We start from the raw sequence: 19,484 nt of genomic DNA, 5'->3' as shown, positions 1-19,484 counted from the left end.
CCTTTTACTTTGCAACAATTGTCTAAATCAGCATAACTTATTTCACACTATTCTTTATTTAAATGTTCCAAGTTTTAAATAGCTTAGCTTTGGAGTACATTTTTGTTTGATTTTATTTATATAGAAAATAAATTTACATTTAACAATCTTTAAAATGTTTATCATGACAATGTACCTTTCAGTTTTTTAATCAAAATGAAAATCTATGGTATGAAGTTTGACAGAACTTATTTATTAAGAGAACAATTTATCGGTTTTCTACTTCTATATAAAATGAGAATTTCAGTTTTGGGTATGGATAATTACAATCGTGAAGAGGTTATTTATGAAGGAACGAACTATTAGGTTTTTATATTCTTTAAATAAAATGAAAATATCGTTTGTTGGTTGTGATAAACTTGATATTTGAAACCAGATTTACAAAGAAAAACTTTACTACTTTTTTGTATTCTTTTAAATAAGTGAAAATTTGGTTCATGGATATTGATAAACACAATCTCGAACAACTTATTTATAAAGGAAGATTCATTAGATTCTTTTCCTTAAATAAATGAAATTTTCGTTCAGAGACATAGATAAAAATAAACTAAATCTTGGTTTTAAATGTAAGAATTTTAAAAAGGTTTTTTCTTTGGTTGAGAATCAACATACATATACTACTCACAGAAATTAGAGAATAATAATAACAAAAATTGTCTTCTGTAGAGATTTTAAACCAATGGAAAATCAGCCTTCGTAAACATGTAAATCAAAAGGCTGCAAGAATGCAGACAGTCTAATGTGGGAGATATCAAGACTGTAAATGTGGTGTTTCTTCTACACACAATCCAACACAAAATTTCCGGTAAAATTATTACTTGTAATTTTGCTGCTTATCTGACAGATTTGATAAAGGCTGTTATCAAGATGGGCAATTATAATGACTAGCTATAATGACAGAGGACAAGTACCAAGAATTTGTATGTAATTATAAAAGAAGATAAAGTAACGGTTGCTGTGCCGCTAAAGACATGTAACTTAAACACCAACAGTTTTGCAGGAATGGAGCCTATGTACTTCAAGTAAAATAGTTCTTACGCTTGTATTGTCATTACTAATTGACAGTGTGGTAAAAGACAGGGCCAGCATCTCACTTAGTTTGTGTTTTGACAACAGATCATTATTAAATGGTAGTAAAGCTATGTTGGAATTTCCTATTCATTTCATGAAAAGTAACACTTTGTAAGTAGATACTAGACCAGAATGAAATTTACAACAAAAAAAAGGAAGACAAAAGTATCCAATATAGACCTATAGTTTAACTGAATGTCTGAAAAATTCGTCACCTGTGTGTGTCATAAACTTTATATGAGAATGCATATATTATCCAGTGATAAAGTTTTGTGGGTTGCTCAGGAGCCCATGTACTTATGGGTCCCACAACATAGAAATAATGTAAATAATATTTAAAGTGGGTAATGCAACAGTCCTCAGGCATAACACATACACATGTGTTACAGTGTGTTCAGTTTGCTCTACATCTGTATTCCACAAGTTAATGTATGCTGTGTGATGGAGGGTACTTTACAAACCACTGTCACACCTCATCTTTCTGTTCCAGTCACAAATGGTTCACCAGAAGCATACAGAGAGAAGATAGTGACGTAAAAATGTATTGATATTTCTTTTATGAGTTGCGAAGAGATTCAGTTTATTAGGCATAAAGGACAGCAAACACAAAGTACAATACATTATGGTGACACTATTGACTAATTTCAGTATTCTGACTACTTTTATCATTCAATCGATGTACAGAGGTTGGACAAAAAAATAAAGAAGCACTACGAGAAACAGATGTGTGAATAAAAATGCAGAAGTTAGACATTCTGCTGTTGTATTTGACCACAAACGGTCCAGGTGAAATATCCATATCTTATTGGGGGTCAGAACAGTGTTCTGTGTTGTCGTCAGTGCATTTCATCAGAGCTATGTGCATTTGAACGTGGTCACATAGTTGACGCTCATATGGTAGGTGCTTTCGTAACCAAAGTAGCCGACGTGTTTGGTGGTTCAACGATCACAACAGCGAAGAAAACAATCATCCACTAATTCACAATTCGGACGAAATTATTTGTTTAGTGATCATGATAAAAGATATCTGAATAAGAATAAAAAAGTCACTGCTGGACCAAATGTTGCACTGACAGCACCAAAACAACGAAAAGACAGCTCCAGATGAGGGGAGTTGGGCGGCGAGCTGAAATTATACAACCATTCATCGATGATGTAAATGTCCATAGCAGTGAAAACGTGCTGCTGAAGCCATAAAACATGGACTATAGAGCAATCTATAAAACTCATTCATTTATATTAATCTTATTTCATTCTGTCTCCAACTTCTGGCTAAGCTTATGGTCCGAGAGTGAATCATGGTGGTGGTTACACGGAACCCCATGATTGCTCTGCAAGGTCGCTGCATTGCTAAGAATTATTTGGCCATATTGAATGATCAGGGCAATTCCATGGTACAATAATTATTTCCATTGATGATTCCAAGTTGACACAGCTCCTGTTCAAATAGTTCACATCATCCGAGTCCAGTATTGTAAGGACAAGGATCAGTTGTCACAATTCCCCTCGGCCAGCACAGTCACTAAACCTCGATATTATTGATCATGTGTGGCACCCCCACCGCGAACTTCCACGGAAGAAAGAGTACTATTGGAAATCATTACTTCGAAAACGAATCGTCCATTTCTATTAGTGTATACCAACTACATGAGTCACTTTTCTGTATGAGAAGCAGACCTTTATCCAAACCCCAAACCCCCCCCCTCCCCAAAAAAACTGGTTGTAAATGGAGCAGTGTGTGTGACGTCATGACAGTACCAGTTTGCCGAAAGACGATACACACAAACAGAGATGAAGTAATGAGATACTAGTGATTACTGCTAATAATTGTAGAAATATTCCATAACACAGGAGCTTATTGACCCACCAATTCACATAAGATAAGCAGGATCAAGAGTCACCGGACATCCTTGTCAGAGCCGTAACTGTCTGCTCCTAGCACTCAGTACAGTCTAATCAACTTTACGTAATGTCATGTCCATTCAGAAGTGACGTAAGCTCCACAATGCTAGCTGGTGCCATGTAAGACCCCTGTCAAGTAGTCCCCCCACACACATGCACACACACACACACACACACACACACACACACACACACACACACACACACACAGATACACACCTGGAAATTGAAATAAGAACACCATGAATTCATTGTCCCACGAAGGGAAAACTTTATTGACACATTCCTGGGGTCAGATACATCCCATGATCACACTGACAGAACCACAGGCACATAGACACAGGCAACAGAGCATGCACAATGTCGGCACTAGTACAGTGTATATCCACCTTTCGCAGCAATGCAGGCTGCTATTCTCCCATGGAGACGATCGTAGAGATGCTGAATGTAGTCGTGTGGAACGGCTTGCCATGCCATTTCCACCTGGCGCCTCAGTTGGACCAGCGTTCGTGCTGGACGTGCAGACCGCGTGAGACGACGCTTCATCCAGTCCCAAACATGCTCAATGGGGGACAGATCCGGAGATCTTGCTGGCCAGGGTAGTTGACTTACACCTTCTAGAGCACGTTGGGTGGCACGGTATACATGCGGACGTGCATTGTCCTGTTGGAGCAGCAAGTTCCCTTGCCGGTCTAGGAATGGTAGAACGATGGGTTCGATGACGGTTTGGATGTACCGTGCACTATTCAGTGTCCCCTCGACGATCACCAGAGGTGTACGGACAGTGTAGGAGATCGCTCCCCACACCATGATGCCGGGTGTTGGCCCTGTGTGCCTTGGTCGTATGCTGTCCTGATTGAGGCGCTCACCTACACGGCGCCAAACACGCATACGACCATCTTTGGCACCAAGGCAGAAGCGACTCTCATCGCTGAAGACGACATGTCTCCATTCGTCCCTCCATTCACGCCTGCCGCGACACGACTGAAGGCGGGCTGCACGATGTTGGGGTGTGAGCGGAAAACGGCCTAACGGTGTGCGGGACCGTAGCCCAGCTCCATGGAGACGGTTGCAAATGGTCCTCGCCGATACCCCAGGAGCAACAGTGTCCCTAATTTGCTGAGAAGTGGCGGTGCGGTCCCCTACGCACTGCGTAGGATCCTACGGTCTTGGCGTGCATCCGTGCGTCGCTGCGGTCCGGTCCCAGGTCGACGGGCACGTGCACCTTCCGCCGACCACTGGCGACAACATCGATGTACTGTGGAGACCTCACGCCCCACGTGTTGAGCAATTCGGCGGTACGTCCACCCGGCCTCCCACATGTCCACTATACGCCCTCGCTCAAAGTCCGTCAACTGCACATACGGTTCACGTCCACGCTGTCGCGGCATGCTACCAGTGTTAAAGACTGCGATGGAGCTCCGTATGCCACGGCAAACTGGCTGACTCTGACGGCGGCGGTGCACAAATGCTGCGCAGCTAGCGCCATTCGACGGCCAACACCGCGGTTCCTGGTGTGTCCACTGTGCTGTGCGTGTGATCATTGCTTGTACAGCCCTCTTGCATTGTCCGGAGAACGTATGGTGGGTCTGACACACTGGTGTCAATGTGTTCCTTTTTCCATTTCCAGGAGTGTATATGACACACCCACTCACCCACCCATACACACTAACACACACACACACACACACACAGACGGCCGCTAAAAAGGCAGTTGAGGAGCTGTGTGATGTATTGTATGGAAGCTAAAACCACTGTTTGTTCAGTATTATAAACCAAAGAATGAAGTGACAAACTTTTAATGTCCGACATAAGATTTTTTTGTATAAGGGGCCTAAAGCCTTACATGTTTCGTTAACCAGTAATAATTATTTATGCACTTTTATGTCTCCATTGTTTCTATGAAAATAGCCTGACAGCAGTAAAACAGGTAGTACTATTCTGACATCACAACGTACAACACAATGCACAGAGTAATGCAACCCTCAGATCTAAAATGCGCACTGCAGTTCTACAGCTATACTCAGCAAGCAAGCCTGTGGTGTGTGGTAGACTGTACCTTGTGAACTACTGTCATCGCGGTGGCTGAGCGGTTCTAGGCGCTACAGTATGGAACTGCACAACCGCTACACTCGCAGGTTCGAATCCTGCGTCAGGCATGGATGTGTGTGATGTACTTAGGTTAGGTTGGCTTAAGTAGTTCTAAGTTCTAGGGACTGATGACCTTAGAAGTTGAGTCCCATAGTGCTCAGAGCCATTTTTTGAACTATTGTCATCCAGCTTTGCTGTTCCATTCACAATCTGTTTACCGAAACAACGACTGTCAGTAATCATCTGTGTGAGATGGAACATCTCTCCAAAGTTTCCATCATACTCTATCTCTCCATAATAATAATGTCGTGTGACTACGGCCTCCCGTCGGGTAGATCTTTCACCGGGTGCAAGTCTTTCGATTTGAAGCCACTTTGGCGACTTGAGCGTCGATGGGGATGAAATGATGATGATTAGGACAACACAACACCCAGTCCCTGAGCAGAGAAAATCTCCGACCCAGTGGTGAATCGAACCCAGGCCTTAGGAGTGACATTCTGTCACACTGACCACTCAGCTATCGGGGGTGGACTATCTTTCCATGAGATATCCCTATGTGTAAGCAATATGTATTGGCTGACTATTCTAGGAATGTTATTTTTATAATAAATTGTTTGTAAAAAACATGAACCTGTCCTTCATGATGCACAGGAGTCACATAAAGAGACCTACACGTTTTAGCTCGTTTGAAACGATTGCAGTGGGGAGTAGGGGGAGATTGAATTTAGCTGGATCAGGGAGTTTGCCATTATTTCAATGTTCCCCCATTGGTCCATGGGTACGCCAGCAATTTTATATCACTTGACTGGTATTAAGTTACAGGTCCATATGTTTAAGGTTCGTGGGTAGGGCATGGGTTCCCCTGGATATCTTGAAAACAACTCACGCAATTTTGTAAGGTGTATGGTGGTTCACCTGGATGACCACGATTAAGTGTCTGTAATTACCCGGATGTGGTGAGCGGTGGGACGATCTCTTACAATTAATTATGTCTGCTATAAATGGGAGGAAATTTATTTATGATTTCATGTTGGACAATAGAATATCAAATATATTGCAGGACTCATTTAAATCATTTTCGTTTTGAGATTCAACATTTAGTTTACTTTGAAATGTGTTAAAAATACTACACACTACATAAGACCTGTTTAGACAGTTTTCTGAAGGTGGAAAATGGTTCAAATGTCTCTGAGCACTATGGGACTTAACATCTATGGTCATCAGTCCCTTTGAACTTAGAACTACTTAAACCTAACTAACCTAAGGACAGCACACAACACCCAGTCATTACGAGGCAGAGAAAATTCCTGACCCCGCCGGGAATCGAACCCGGGAACCCGGGCATGGGAAGTGAAAACGAGCTGCAGACGAAGGTGGAAAATCTAGTTACAATAATGCTACTATATTCACCATACATGTACGCCTTACGCACTTCTAACACAGTCACAGATTAATATAAATTGATGTAAGGCACCTTACATATTCACACAGAAATCATGTTAACTGTATGCAGCTCATCAATGCATATGTAAAATAACATAGAAACCACTGAAACCTACATACTTCCTGTAACCATACTTAATTTGGAATAACACTACAATGGGTAGCAATACAGTGCAAACACATGTCTCTATGGAATCAATGCAAGGGAGTTGTACTACCAATGAATATATCACTTTCTGTTCTTCACCAGTTATCTCATGGAATAACTGAAGTTAACTATTAATGAAGAGTAACAGTTACATGTACTATAGATTAAGGCGAATAGACAGATTGTGTTGTGTGGGTAGAGGAACTGGGTGTAAATGTATTGCTTCAGCCGTGTGTGGCTCGTGTTCCCTCCATCATGTATTTTACACCCTATTTTTAACGTGCTTCCACCTTACTTCCACCTCAATTTAAATTACTATTGTCACTGAGTTGCCGCTTTGCCTAACCGTGAGCGACGTTAGTAGCGCGTATCGATATATCCCCTCTCGTAGTATCTTTGCTTGACTGCTACTACCTCCCAATCGTTGTCTGTCGTAAGCTAGTTCGAGTAAGCGAGTTCCGGTCACGAGTTCGCGCTGTCAGTCGGAGGAACGCGTCTGGAGCGCAGTCCGGACATGCCTGTCGGGGAATTGCAAATGCGGCACTACTGCAGTCGGGTTGGAGCTGTGAGGCCTGCGTCGACATGGCTCACCAGACCACTGCTGCCATGGATCACTTGAACCCGGCCACGGTCTTGGTCGATCGTCGGTCGGTCGTCCTACCGGATGACGCGTTTTGGCTTGCCGATCGTTCATGAGTCGGCTGCGTGTGTGTGTGTGTGTGTGTGTGTGTGTGTGTGTGTGTGTGTGTGTGTGTGTGTGTGCGCATCGACTTCCTATTTGTCTTCGTATTGCCGACATTCTGAGGGTCGGTCGGTCGGTTGCTGCGAACCAGGGAAGTTATCTCCTCGCGGTGCAGTCGGCTGGGTCCACTGCCGGTCCCTGCGCAGTGTCGGAGCGTGTGTGGAGCTGTCCGATCGCTACGAACTTCGTGGTTCACCGACTCAGGACATCAAAGTTGAGTAGTGGTTTCAACTACAGAAGCCACGTTCATTCATGTTGTGGTGGTTCGTTTCGGTGGTTTGCTGTTGGGAAGGTTTTCCTGTGAGAAAAATCGAGTGTTTCTGTTGCTGAAATTTAGCCAGCATGCGGTACGATTATCTTTTTTGGTTGACTGCACCAGAGGAATTTCCTGCCTTGTGGCCGTCGGTGTTGCGGTTACCTGCCCTGGCCTCTAACGTAATTTCAGCAGCGTCCTTTCCTCACCTGTTGTCGCTGTCAAACATGGTGTGTAATTTTGGCAGCTAATACATACTCCATTGTGGGTTATCACTTTGTAACCTTTTCTGTTTGAGTTCTCATGTACTGATTGATGGGAACCAAGTCGTTGTGTCGGTCGGTCCGCCCTCCGTGGTGGCCTAGCGGTTCTACATGCTTCAGTCAGGTACCACGCGACTGCTACAGTCGCAGGTTCGAATCCTGCCTCGGGCATGGATGTGTCTGATGTCCTTACGTTAGTTAGGTTTAAGTAGTTCTACGTTCTAGAAGACTGATGACCTCAGATGTTAAGTCCCATAGTGCTCAGAGCCATTTAAACCATTTCGGTCGGTCCGCCCTCCGTGGTGGCCTAGCGGTTCTACGTGCTTCAGTCAGGTACCACGCGACTGCTACAGTCGCAGGTTCGAATCCTGCCTCGGGCATGGATGTGTCTGATGTCCTTACGTTAGTTAGGTTTAAGTAGTTCTACGTTCTAGAAGACTGATGACCTCAGATGTTAAGTCCCATAGTGCTCAGAGCCATTTAAACCATTTCGGTCGATCCATGGCTGTCCACTTTTTGGGTTTCCACGAATTAAGTTAGTTGGACTCATCACCTGTCTCGCCTAATTGAAGAACGGCAGACTTATCCATTGGAGACTCCTGAGTGCCGTTCTTAATTATCCTTTTGGCAGGGTTAATGTTGTTGTGATCTAACTGTATTTTATACTTTTAATTTGGAAAGGTTGGTTATGCACCTGCACCCCTGGAATCATGTTCTCAGAGTTTCCTTCAAGTCCCAACATTATCGCCTTCTGCTCTTGAAAGGTTATTGTAATTTCCTCTGAAAGATTTTACAAGTTACTGTGGGCTCTCCGCCGTTGGTGTTGCAAAAGGAAATTTTTAAACTTAATGTATTGTTTTACCGATTGTTTGCAATGTATATTTCCTTAATTTGCAGAATTTAACCTTGCGGCCTTCAACCATCTTATTGTGTTTATTTGTCTCTTTCTGTGCACCTTGTGGGAAATCAGCCCTGTTAGCATCTTAAAACATTGTGGCCTTCTACCGTCAGTAATCATCATAGTATATTTGGAATTCTGAAGATTTAATCCAGTGGCCTTCATCCGCTCTGCATGCTGATCTCATACATGTATACGCTTTATCTTATTTGTAAATTTAACTGTGTGTCATGTCTTTTCAAAATTGAACTTATTGTGAAGCATCTGTTTAGAGTCCTTCAGCAGTGAAACAAATTGAGTTCTTTCAAAAGTGTATTTGTGAACTAATGATAATAAATTACAATTGTGAAGTGAATCCGACCGTAACTCCCTTGGCCCTTTCCACAACCCTAATTACCTGTTAGCCCTCCCTGATTTAGCGGGCGTTTCACTGCTGTGGAATGAAATATCTCCCGGCTCTATCCATAAAATCAAGAAGTGATGAATACTTGCAGCGGGGTCACGGAGGATTTGCCAATTCCGTTTTGATGGAAGGGAAGCCCAATACAGGAACTCTGCGGCACCATTAGATTACAGTCGAAGGACAGTTAGATTGATCAATTGGCCTTGGAGAATCGTGCAGATAGGTTACCTTCCTGGAATTAGGAAATAAGCTTCTTTAAAGGAAGACAAGTATCGATACAGAGAGGGTGGCGAACTACTGTATGTAACAACACGGAACGGTAGTACACCGACGATCACTGTTGCAAAGTCCCTCGACACGGTAGCGTAGATCTGTGATTCACAGTATTAGAACAGTGGGCCCAAAGATAACACTGGGCACTGTAGTACCGCCACTTAGACTTCCCAGTTTGAACCTAGTTCTACAAACAGCATTCGTCGCCGTTGTAGGAGCTTGACAATACTAGTTACTATTTAGTACATAAAGAGATCACGACTCTGGTAATTTTGACAGCTTCTGTTCTATTAAAAACTATTTATGGCTGATGGGTGCTTAACATTAGTCATCAAAAAGGTACAGCTCTGAAGGACAGATTACTTCTATGCGCTAATGGACATAATGTGATGTGTAATTTTGGTAAGACAGTATTATGGCGATGATGCTGGCAGCCTGGAGCTGTTGCTGCTGGTAATCTGGACATGGTTAACAGCTTGCTGTCGTTTTCTGATGCAAGTGATCATCGTCAGTATATCAGGGATGGTGATCCCCTTGAAAAAAATAATGCAGCTTTCCAGCAAGCTGACAGTGATTTTTCTGGTGTTTTTGCTGTTGAGGCTAGACCTGGGAGACAGACAGTCGCAATACCCTGAATAAGGGAGCTTGGTGGATGCCTAGAGGAAAATAAAACAGCTATTCTCTGGAAAAAAATTTGTGCAATATCCTGACGATAGTGAAGAAGTTGGGCGTTTCAGGGAAGATAATGCAGCTACTCAGTACGAATAGATCGATGATACTGTGCTGCTGTTGATGGTGCAAAACTTGGAAGCGGGCCTGCAGGTGCTTAGTATACCATTGATGATGATGGATATGCTGGTGCTGTTTCTGGGCACAGCAGAATTGGGAAAAAACTTGCTTCAGTAACTTGATGGGAGTTAACTCAATGGGCGTTTCTGGAAAGATAATAGAGCTGTTTCGCGTGACTAGTTTGATGTTGTTGACGCTATTGCATCAGTCACAGATGCCAATACATTACTGTAGATGAAGGGAGGGAAAACGATTTGTGTTTCAGATGAAATGAACCCGTTCATGAAGATAATGCAGCTGTTTGGCATGATGACAGTGACGGTGCTGGGCATGCTGGTGCTGCTCCTGGTAACGCCAGACCTGGAGGACAGCTTGCTGCGCGTAGTGGGTCGCTACCGGCACCGGCATGCGCTGTCGCACTCGTGAGTACAATCCTTGCATCTCTAGTGTATATCAGACCTGTCACTTATAGTTAACTCAACACACTGGTTAAGTTTCCCAACATGTAACACCTTTAGAGATTATACTTTATTAACTAACAGTAAGAAGAAACCCATTATCTTTTTGATCCACTGGAGGTAATTCGTTTTCTTTTTAGAAATAATCATCAGGCCAAGATTGTGAAATAGAATAATATAGAAATATCCCATAGCAGCAGGTGACATAAAAGTAGCAACATCAAGTCTCAGTATAAACAAACACCAAACATTAGGGGAAAAAATGGGCAGGAAATTTTACTCAAGCAGAATGAGGAGCTCATGCTAGGATGCGTAGTTCTAGCGTATGGAATTCTACAGTAGCTCCGACTGCCAGAGTCTCACGGGGTTTGGGTAAAGTTATTTTATGTTTTTTACTGCTTAAAATCAAATATTGCTAAGAGTACGTTGTCTGTTACGATGACACATTTTTTTATTTAAATCATGTTCTGATTATAGTTATTATAACCAAAGCCAGTTACTATCTAGAAAACGAAATTAAATGTCGATTTGTAATGTGACTTTTTAATTTTAAAAGTCATTGACTATTCCACAGAGACTGTATCAGTAAAGAGTGAGATACCTTTTCTGTTTCTTCACGCACATATGACCAGTAAAATTTTCTTTACGGAGTGTGGCTGTTGTCTATGTTGCTCTTATTATTTGGACTGGAAATAGTAATTCACGTTTGTAAATATCTAATAAGAAGCGTGCAACAACTAAATTCTTATGAAAAAATCATTCGCCAAACGATAGTAACTACGAATTATCGAAACTGTAAAAAGTAATTAATCAACAGATGGCAAATACTGTATATCGAACTGCGATATGGCAAATACTTATGTTTTTGTTTTCCAAAACGTTCTTGCTCGAGGGAAAAACTATAGATTCTACACTAACAGTATAGTGGCGAGTTGATCAAACAGAAGAAGATAAAGGGTGTTGATACCTGCCATGCTTCGTCGTGACATAAGACGCAGCTGTTTATCGAAAATGTGCTGATCCACCAACCAACAGTTAAAACTTGTGCATAATGTACTGCCTGCGGGAACGCAGGAACTTTCAGTATGTTGTTGCAGAGCTTCTCGCACTGGCGAAAGAATCAGTGTCCTGGGGTCTTTGTTCTGTTCAGACCAGTAGTACAGTAACAGGGCGGGTTCTGACTAAAATTGCTGATATCAGCTTTTTTTGCATTCCGGTGCCACATTACAACTGAGACAACTGTCCTTGTAACATACAGAAACACTCCTCCCCTCCTCATACCTCCCCTATTCTCCCCTACAACCCCCTCCCCTCCATCCGCCACTTTCCTCTGGACCAGTGGCATTACTATGCTTTCACCAGCCAATCACCAGAGGCGATTTGCTCCTGGCCAATTTTCTATCTCTTCAAAGTCTGTGCTCTATAGTAAGAGGACCAATATTAATTAGACCAATTGGCAAAGTGGTGAATTGTTACAGTAAGCAAAAATGCAGATGGAAAAGCCTACATTATGTGTGTAAATGCTTCCATTCTTGCAGATAAAGAGGCATCCAGTCCATATGTAACTGCACATTTTCAATAATTAGGTCCTAACTTCAAGTGCAGGTGTCCATATTTCAAAACTTAAAATTGCTACAACAAATTAAATAGAACTCTTCCCTTTGACCAGTTGCAAGAGACCAGACGGTTTTGCTCTGTTGTGAAGGAATCATATGTTTTTATAAGTAATAACAAAAATATAACAAAATAACTAATGGTTTTGTTAGCAATGAATAATATGAACGATTACTTTCAACAATTATTTTCTTTTGTGTTTCGAAGATGATTTATAGAAACGTATACAAAAGTGCTTATTTTGAAGATGTTTTCTCAATAATGCTTTTTGTACTTTTAAGGGCAGTATATACATTTTTAACCTAGTACTCTCAGCTGTGGAGCTATAATTTATTTATACTAAAACTGGTAATTAACCTATATACCTCATTCGCCAGTTAGTCATTACACAATTCAATTTTTCCTCTTTATATACAGTATTTACTTTGCACTGGAAACAGGTATCTATCAGCAGCCGTCAAAGAGGAATATACACATACATATCTCTGTTAATAATAATCTGTAAAACCATCAGGCAGTTCTGCTTGTATTTGAACACGAAAATCTCCATAACTACTCGCTGAATTTTCATGGAATTTTCCCTGGTACGTTGAGCATAGCTTGAGTCAGAGTAGAATATCGAAACCGGATGCGAAAGTTAAGGCTATTTACACATATTATAAAAATGTATGTATGTTTGTATGTTCTATATCTGAAAAACAATTGGACTGATTTCAAACGAACTTGCTACATGTATCACGTACTGGAAAGAGTCGCTGTGTTGGTAAGAACCAACTGCCTATCAAAAGGGTAATGGTGGTGGTGAAAAAGGAGTGTAGGTCATGACGTGTGAATACACAGATTTTATTCATCCAGTATTCGAACATGAGAAAACATAGTGACTTGCAGTAAACTTTATATATAGTTTCACATTTATGAAATTTTTTCTATCTTACGAAACCCCACAAAATGAGGAACGGATTACAGTTTATCGCTTACCATGTTTTCGATTCTGATGCAGTAAAACTGTCACATCAGCAACGACGTTTTAATTTATTACAACTTTACTACCAACTGTATTCACGAAACGTCTTGTGAAGAGTGTTCACATAAAGCACTGAATATACAAACAAAATTATATCATTGTATGGAATATAGTTCAGCAAATATAATATCATAAACACAGAGAAAAATGAAAACTGCTGTGTTGTGTATGCCGTTTGAATTTAATACTTCTTTCACACTGACTCTGTTCACAACTCATTTAGCAGACAGTATCCACATACAGCACTGAATGTACCTAGAAAATTATATCGTTGTGCAGCACAGAGGTAGAGGGAGGAGGAGATGGACACAGAAAGGAGAGGAACTAATGAACAGCTAGAGGGGGAAGAGCAGGTGGACATAGGAAGGAAAGAGAAGGAGGTGGACAGAGGGTGTGGGAGGAAGACATGGACTCAGAGATGGGAGAATAACAGATAGATGGAGAGAGGCAGGAGGAGATGGACAGAGCATATGTGGAGGAGGTGGACAGAGATAAGGGGGAGAAGGAGATGGACAGAGTGGGATCAGTGGAGATGGACAGAGGGAGGGGAAAGAGGGAGACTGACCTATAGAGCCCACATAATATGCATTCTTTTATATTGTACACACAATATAAAAGGCATATATGGCTGATTGCGTTACCAGACACCCCCCTCCCTCCAGCAATCTGAAAAAATGTCCCTCTAACACTGTTGGTAAAAGTTCTGGACAAGTCTGCCAGTGACTTGCCCTGCAGTATTAAATCTTTTTCCTCACAGATTTTGAAAATACTCTCTTTCTCCTCATCAGTGCGTCGTTTAGCGTGAGGGAGAGGGAGAGGGGGACTAGGTGTGTCTCTGACGATTTCGGGAAACTCCCTATCCAAAAGTCTTGATAGGCGTTGAGGAAAGTGGCAGGATATCGGTTACCTGATTTGGTGTTATTAATGTGAGGCTGTAGAGTCCTCTCCCCGAAAGTACCAGAAACAACAAAGTAATCCAATGTTGCTCTAGGATTTAGCTGCTGACCCTTAACAAAGGGGTCAGTAAGGCTGCTGCTAGGTACAGACCGAAGTCTCTGCAGAACAGCACACGATGGACTAGTGAGGAACGAGTGTGCCATCGTCATTGGGCCCATTCAAGGTGAATGCATCATTGTTTATGGAACTGTTGAAGCAACTAATGTATCATCGTTAGATCCGGCCACAGTGGTTTTGTTGATGGTGCAAAGCTTCCTACAGATGCTTCCACTAGTCTTTGAAAGGAAGAAGCTACACTGGTAAGAATTCTGCGTGCGTAACAAATACAATACAAATATGCATCCCTCAGTAATAATTTCCGATACTTATGTTTACGTTCAGCAACTTTTCTGTAGCCAGTAAGAAACTTTATGCATTCTACATTAATATAATTCGGTATATTATTCATATATTCTAAGAATTTCCTATTCAATTCACCATCGATATCTTGTGCCACGCTCTCGTAAGTGCATCCAGAGAAAACAAGACCAGGCATCGTAAGTATCGCACACAGGTGAAAAGTACCTGTAGAGGAAGAAACAGAAGTAATACCCTTAGAGATAAGATTCTCCTCAATCGGATCAAACTCCCATAAAATATGTGTTGAGAACTGCAATGTAATAAATTTATCCAGGCCACATATAGTATTCAGATAACCTAGATAAAACGACTCTCTCTCATAAGCATTGTTAGCAAACGCAAATACTATTGATAATATACGCACATGTAAATATATACATAGCTACACATAAATAGTTACAAATATCTATACTTATGTTTCACTCCCACATATTGTCCACTACGAGAGCAATGTTTCATCATCAGAGAGCCGTGGTGGTACGCTGTTCACTAGCTCACACACTGTAATCTCATCATACAGACAAAAAAGAAAGCATTTTATAAACACTGTTTTAAGATATAAGCCATTATCTTTTAAAAAGAACACACGAACACATAAAACTAAACTCCGTCCGAGCAGGCGTTGAGAGTCCCAACAGTACCGACCGACCGCCGTGTCATCCTCACCCACAGGCGTCACTGGACACGAATCTAGAGGGTCATGTGGTCAGCACACCACTCACCTGGCCATATGTCAGTTTACGAGACCGGAGCCGCTAATTCTCAACCAAGTAGCTCCTCAGTTTGCCTCACTAGGGTTGAGTGCATCCCACTTGCCAATAGCACTCGGCATTCCAGATGGTCACCCATCCAAGTGCTACATGAACATACAGACACTGGCAATGATGTACAAGTGTACACATTACTCTGACATTGTAGATCATGTATTCCATTGGCACATACCTCACACCCATTTGAAATTTGACACAAAAAGGCTGTCAGGTATCAGCGGTCTCCAAGATATCTGGCAGACATCAGATCACAGCTTGCAAGACAATGTATGACAAGAATCTACCCTGTAAAAAAGTATATGAGGATTTGGATAAGCAAATACATTTTTATTTAAAAAATAACATCACTTATTGTTTACCCATAGAATGTGCTGCAGTAGCACTTCAATAAAAATAACACAAGTAGGAAAGACGATGGAATTTAGTTTTCTTCGAATGAGGAGTGTCCTTCAGTTTATGTACACGCCCTAAGACATAACAAAATACGACGCAACACGAAGGAATTATCCAAATTTTATGGAAATCAGTAAACCTGAGAGTCATGTACAGGTAACCAGTTACAACAATATCAGAAAAATGGGATTAACCTAGTTAAGAGAAAGACTCACAAACTGAGCAACTCAAAAATACTTTGATTCACCTCTGGCCATTACCCAAGTCCTTATTCTGCCTGATATTGACTGATAGAGTTGCTGGATGTCTTCCTGTGGGATATCGTAAAAACTTCTGTCCGATTGGGATGTTATATCATCAAAGTCCCAAGAGGATTATGGGGTCCCCTTGAGCAGCAGTGGGACACCAGTCTGACTGTTACCTGCCATCTCCATATGGCCCAACAATCTGGAGTGATGGTCTGGGGTGCCATTTCTTTTGACAGCAAGACACCTTTGGTTGTCATCGACTGCACCCTTATAGTATAGCGGTACAATATTCCGTGTCACAATTTTTGGCCTTTGGCAAGTCATCTTGGTATTATATTTCACCAAGATAGTCCCCACTTGCACATGGTGAGAGTTTGTACTGCCTTTCGTGCTGCATACCAAACTCGATCTTGACCAATAGTGTCACTCAGAATGCCTCCAAATTTTAACATATAGAGCGTTATGGGCATGGCCCTCTAACCAGCTCGGGATCTGACGACCTAAGACGCCATTTGGATAGAATTTAGCATGATATCACTCAGGAGGACATCCAACAACTCTATCAATTAACGCCAAACCGAATAACTGTTTGCGTAAGGGCCAGAGGTGGACCAGTACATTGTTGACTTGCTCAGTTTGTGAAGCTCTTTTTCTTGACTCAGTCACCAAGTTTTGTGAAACTGTAATTACTTGTTTGTCTGTACATGTACATCAATATTTACCGAATTGCATCCCATTCAGGTAATTCCTTCATGCTGCATCTTTGTTTCTTTCATTTTCGCTCTAAAACGTGTAATGACAGAAATTTCCTATACACAAAGTAGCCTACATGGATCCCTGGTTGGATCGACCACTGCCGCTTTCAGCACTGTGTACACAAAGTAATTAAAATTATATCATATATCCTTGATGAATTGCATATACTAAATTTATAATGAAAAGTTTAATATGAGGAGCTGAATAAATAAGATATTTTTAAAAATAAAATATCATTTATCAGCCATACAACTAAAAAATAACTCACATTATCTGTTGCTCATATGTAACTGCTGTTGCCATCACCATACTTCAGCCTCAGACCTCAAACTTATTGACAGATGACCTCTTCGAGATTTTGAATTGATGTCCACTTGAGGACATTATGCAACCATGATACTTTTTGATGGCCTGTGATGTAAACTGTGCTGTCTGTATGACCGTAGCTCCTGAGCGATGTCACCATATTTTCATAAAAATCTCTCCCATTATACCAACGATTTCCATGATGAAAACAATTTAACCAAGCAGCAGTTTGTCTATTAATAGACTACTATACTTTGCTAAACTACCTGAAAGGTTGTGGAATACCATGTTAATACTCGTCCAGTATTGAACAATGACATGATTGCAACATCCATAAACACTAACTGTACACACGTGTCATAAATCCCCCATGCATGTATAATGAGGATTCCATTCCGAGTGGCGTTCTTAAGACACTTCTCATGTCACACCGTACCTCTACATTTATAGTAGATGCTGTATGATTCTTGTGAAAGGAGAGTACCATATGAGATGGTCATGAAGTATTAATGCATACGTTGTGGTGCCTGGAGGTAAGTTTTGTGATTATTCAAATTTAATATGTACGTCTTCAGTTCCAGTTTTCAACAACACGTTTTGCTCTGAACAGTCTACAACCACTGTTGGTCTGGAATGCAATGGGCATACGATTCACATATTCCCTGCCATCATCAGCAATTTCTTATCTGTAGCATCGTATTACACCAGAGACGACTCTGCATGTTATATTTCGCTCACATAAGCGTCAGCACTTCCTTGTCTCCAAGGTCATACTGCAAACTGCAAAACACACGGTTAAAGAAGGGAGAGAATGGGAGGGAGGACCCTCAAACCCCCCACACCTCATGCTTCTGAAAATTTTACACAAAGCATCCACACTCTAAGTACCCCTGCTCTGGGACTGCCCAGTTAGCACTGTGGTCTAACGAATTGTTTTCCGGATCGGGAAGGAGCGTCTGGTCCCCCGCACGAATCTACCTGGCCGACTTCTCTCGAGGTCTGGTGAGCCGGCAAGTCTGTGTATGGTTTTTAGGCAGTTTTTCATCTGCCTCGGAGAATGCGGCCTGGTTTCCCTTATTCCGCCTCAGCTACACTATGTCAGCGATTGCTGCACACACAAGTTCTCCACGTATTCGTACACCACCATTACTCTACCACACAAATATAGGAGTTATACTCGACTGGTGTGAGACTTTAGGGGGGCGGGGGGTAACCCTGAAAGAGTGTTTCGCTGTGGGGCGGTGAAGTGGACTGCCGTATTCGTTGTGGGGTTGTGGACCACTGTGGCTACCAGTAGGGCGGTTAAAGGCTGGCCAGTACTTGGAGTTGATGGTGCCGGTCCTAGAGTTTGTTTGCTGTTAATAGATTATGTATCACATTACTGATTTTTTTCTTCCTTTATTGCATTTCGAGTGTGTTGACAATAGCTTAATACGCCGTTCTACAGCCGATAAAAGAGTTAAAAGCATAATGCGAAGACGACAAACAATATGTAAAGGCGAAAACACTGTGACATTGTTAAAAGCAGTAAAATGGCTCAAAGTTACGGAAGTTAAAATAGAAAAAACACTGGGTTGACAATGCTAATGAAGACACACAGTAAGTATACAGCCACAATTAAAAAACATGGTGACAGTATCGTTTCTGTTTGCAACACTTTAAAAACGGGACACACAACACTGAACAGTCAAACACTGCACCAGAGATTAGAGACGAAAATAAAACACCACAGCCCAAAACAGCCTGGAGGAGGGGGGGCTGTGGATAACCTGGATGGATGAGGGGAAGGAAGGGTGGAGAAAGCAAAAAGGGGGGGAGCAAAAAATTGCTCTGAATACTATGGGACTCAACATCTTAGGTCATCAGTCCCCTAGAACGTAGAACTACTTAAACCTAACTAACCTAAGGACATTACACACATCCATGCCTGTGCCTGGGGAGGGGGGGGGAAGCAGGGAGGAAGTGAGGAAAGGAGTGGGGCAGATAGTGAAGGGGCAAGAAAAAGGACTCGAGGGGAGAGAATGGAGTCAAGGAGTGGGTAAGTGGAGAAGAAACAGGATGGAAGGGGGTAGAGGAAGCCTGGGGAAAAGACAGAGGGAGAACAGGGATGGTGAGGATCAAAGTTGATAACAGGGATAAATTGAGGGAGAGAGGATATCATCCAGGAGGGGGAGTTGATGGAAGCCACCTTGGGAAAGGAGATGAAGGGTGTAAAGGTGGAGGGAAGGAGGGACACAAGAGTGA

At 42.0% G+C, this 19,484-nt stretch overlaps 1 protein-coding gene across 1 annotated transcript in view; it reads left to right on the top strand.

The window, feature by feature from the left end:
• Window positions 1-10,703: 10,703 nt before the first annotated feature.
• Window positions 10,704-19,484, top strand: part of LOC126298736 (WSC domain-containing protein 1-like) — a 234,559-nt gene continuing 225,778 nt past the window's right edge. Inside the window, exon 1 of the mRNA XM_049990174.1 lies at window positions 10,704-10,737. Coding sequence (XP_049846131.1) covers window positions 10,722-10,737 — 16 coding nt within the window. The 5' untranslated portion in view covers window positions 10,704-10,721. The remainder of the gene's footprint in view (window positions 10,738-19,484) is intronic.

The sequence above is a fragment of the Schistocerca gregaria genome, chromosome X, assembly GCF_023897955.1.
Source record: "Schistocerca gregaria isolate iqSchGreg1 chromosome X, iqSchGreg1.2, whole genome shotgun sequence".
NCBI lineage: Eukaryota > Metazoa > Arthropoda > Insecta > Orthoptera > Acrididae > Schistocerca > Schistocerca gregaria.
This window is presented reverse-complemented; position numbering and strand designations above follow the sequence as displayed.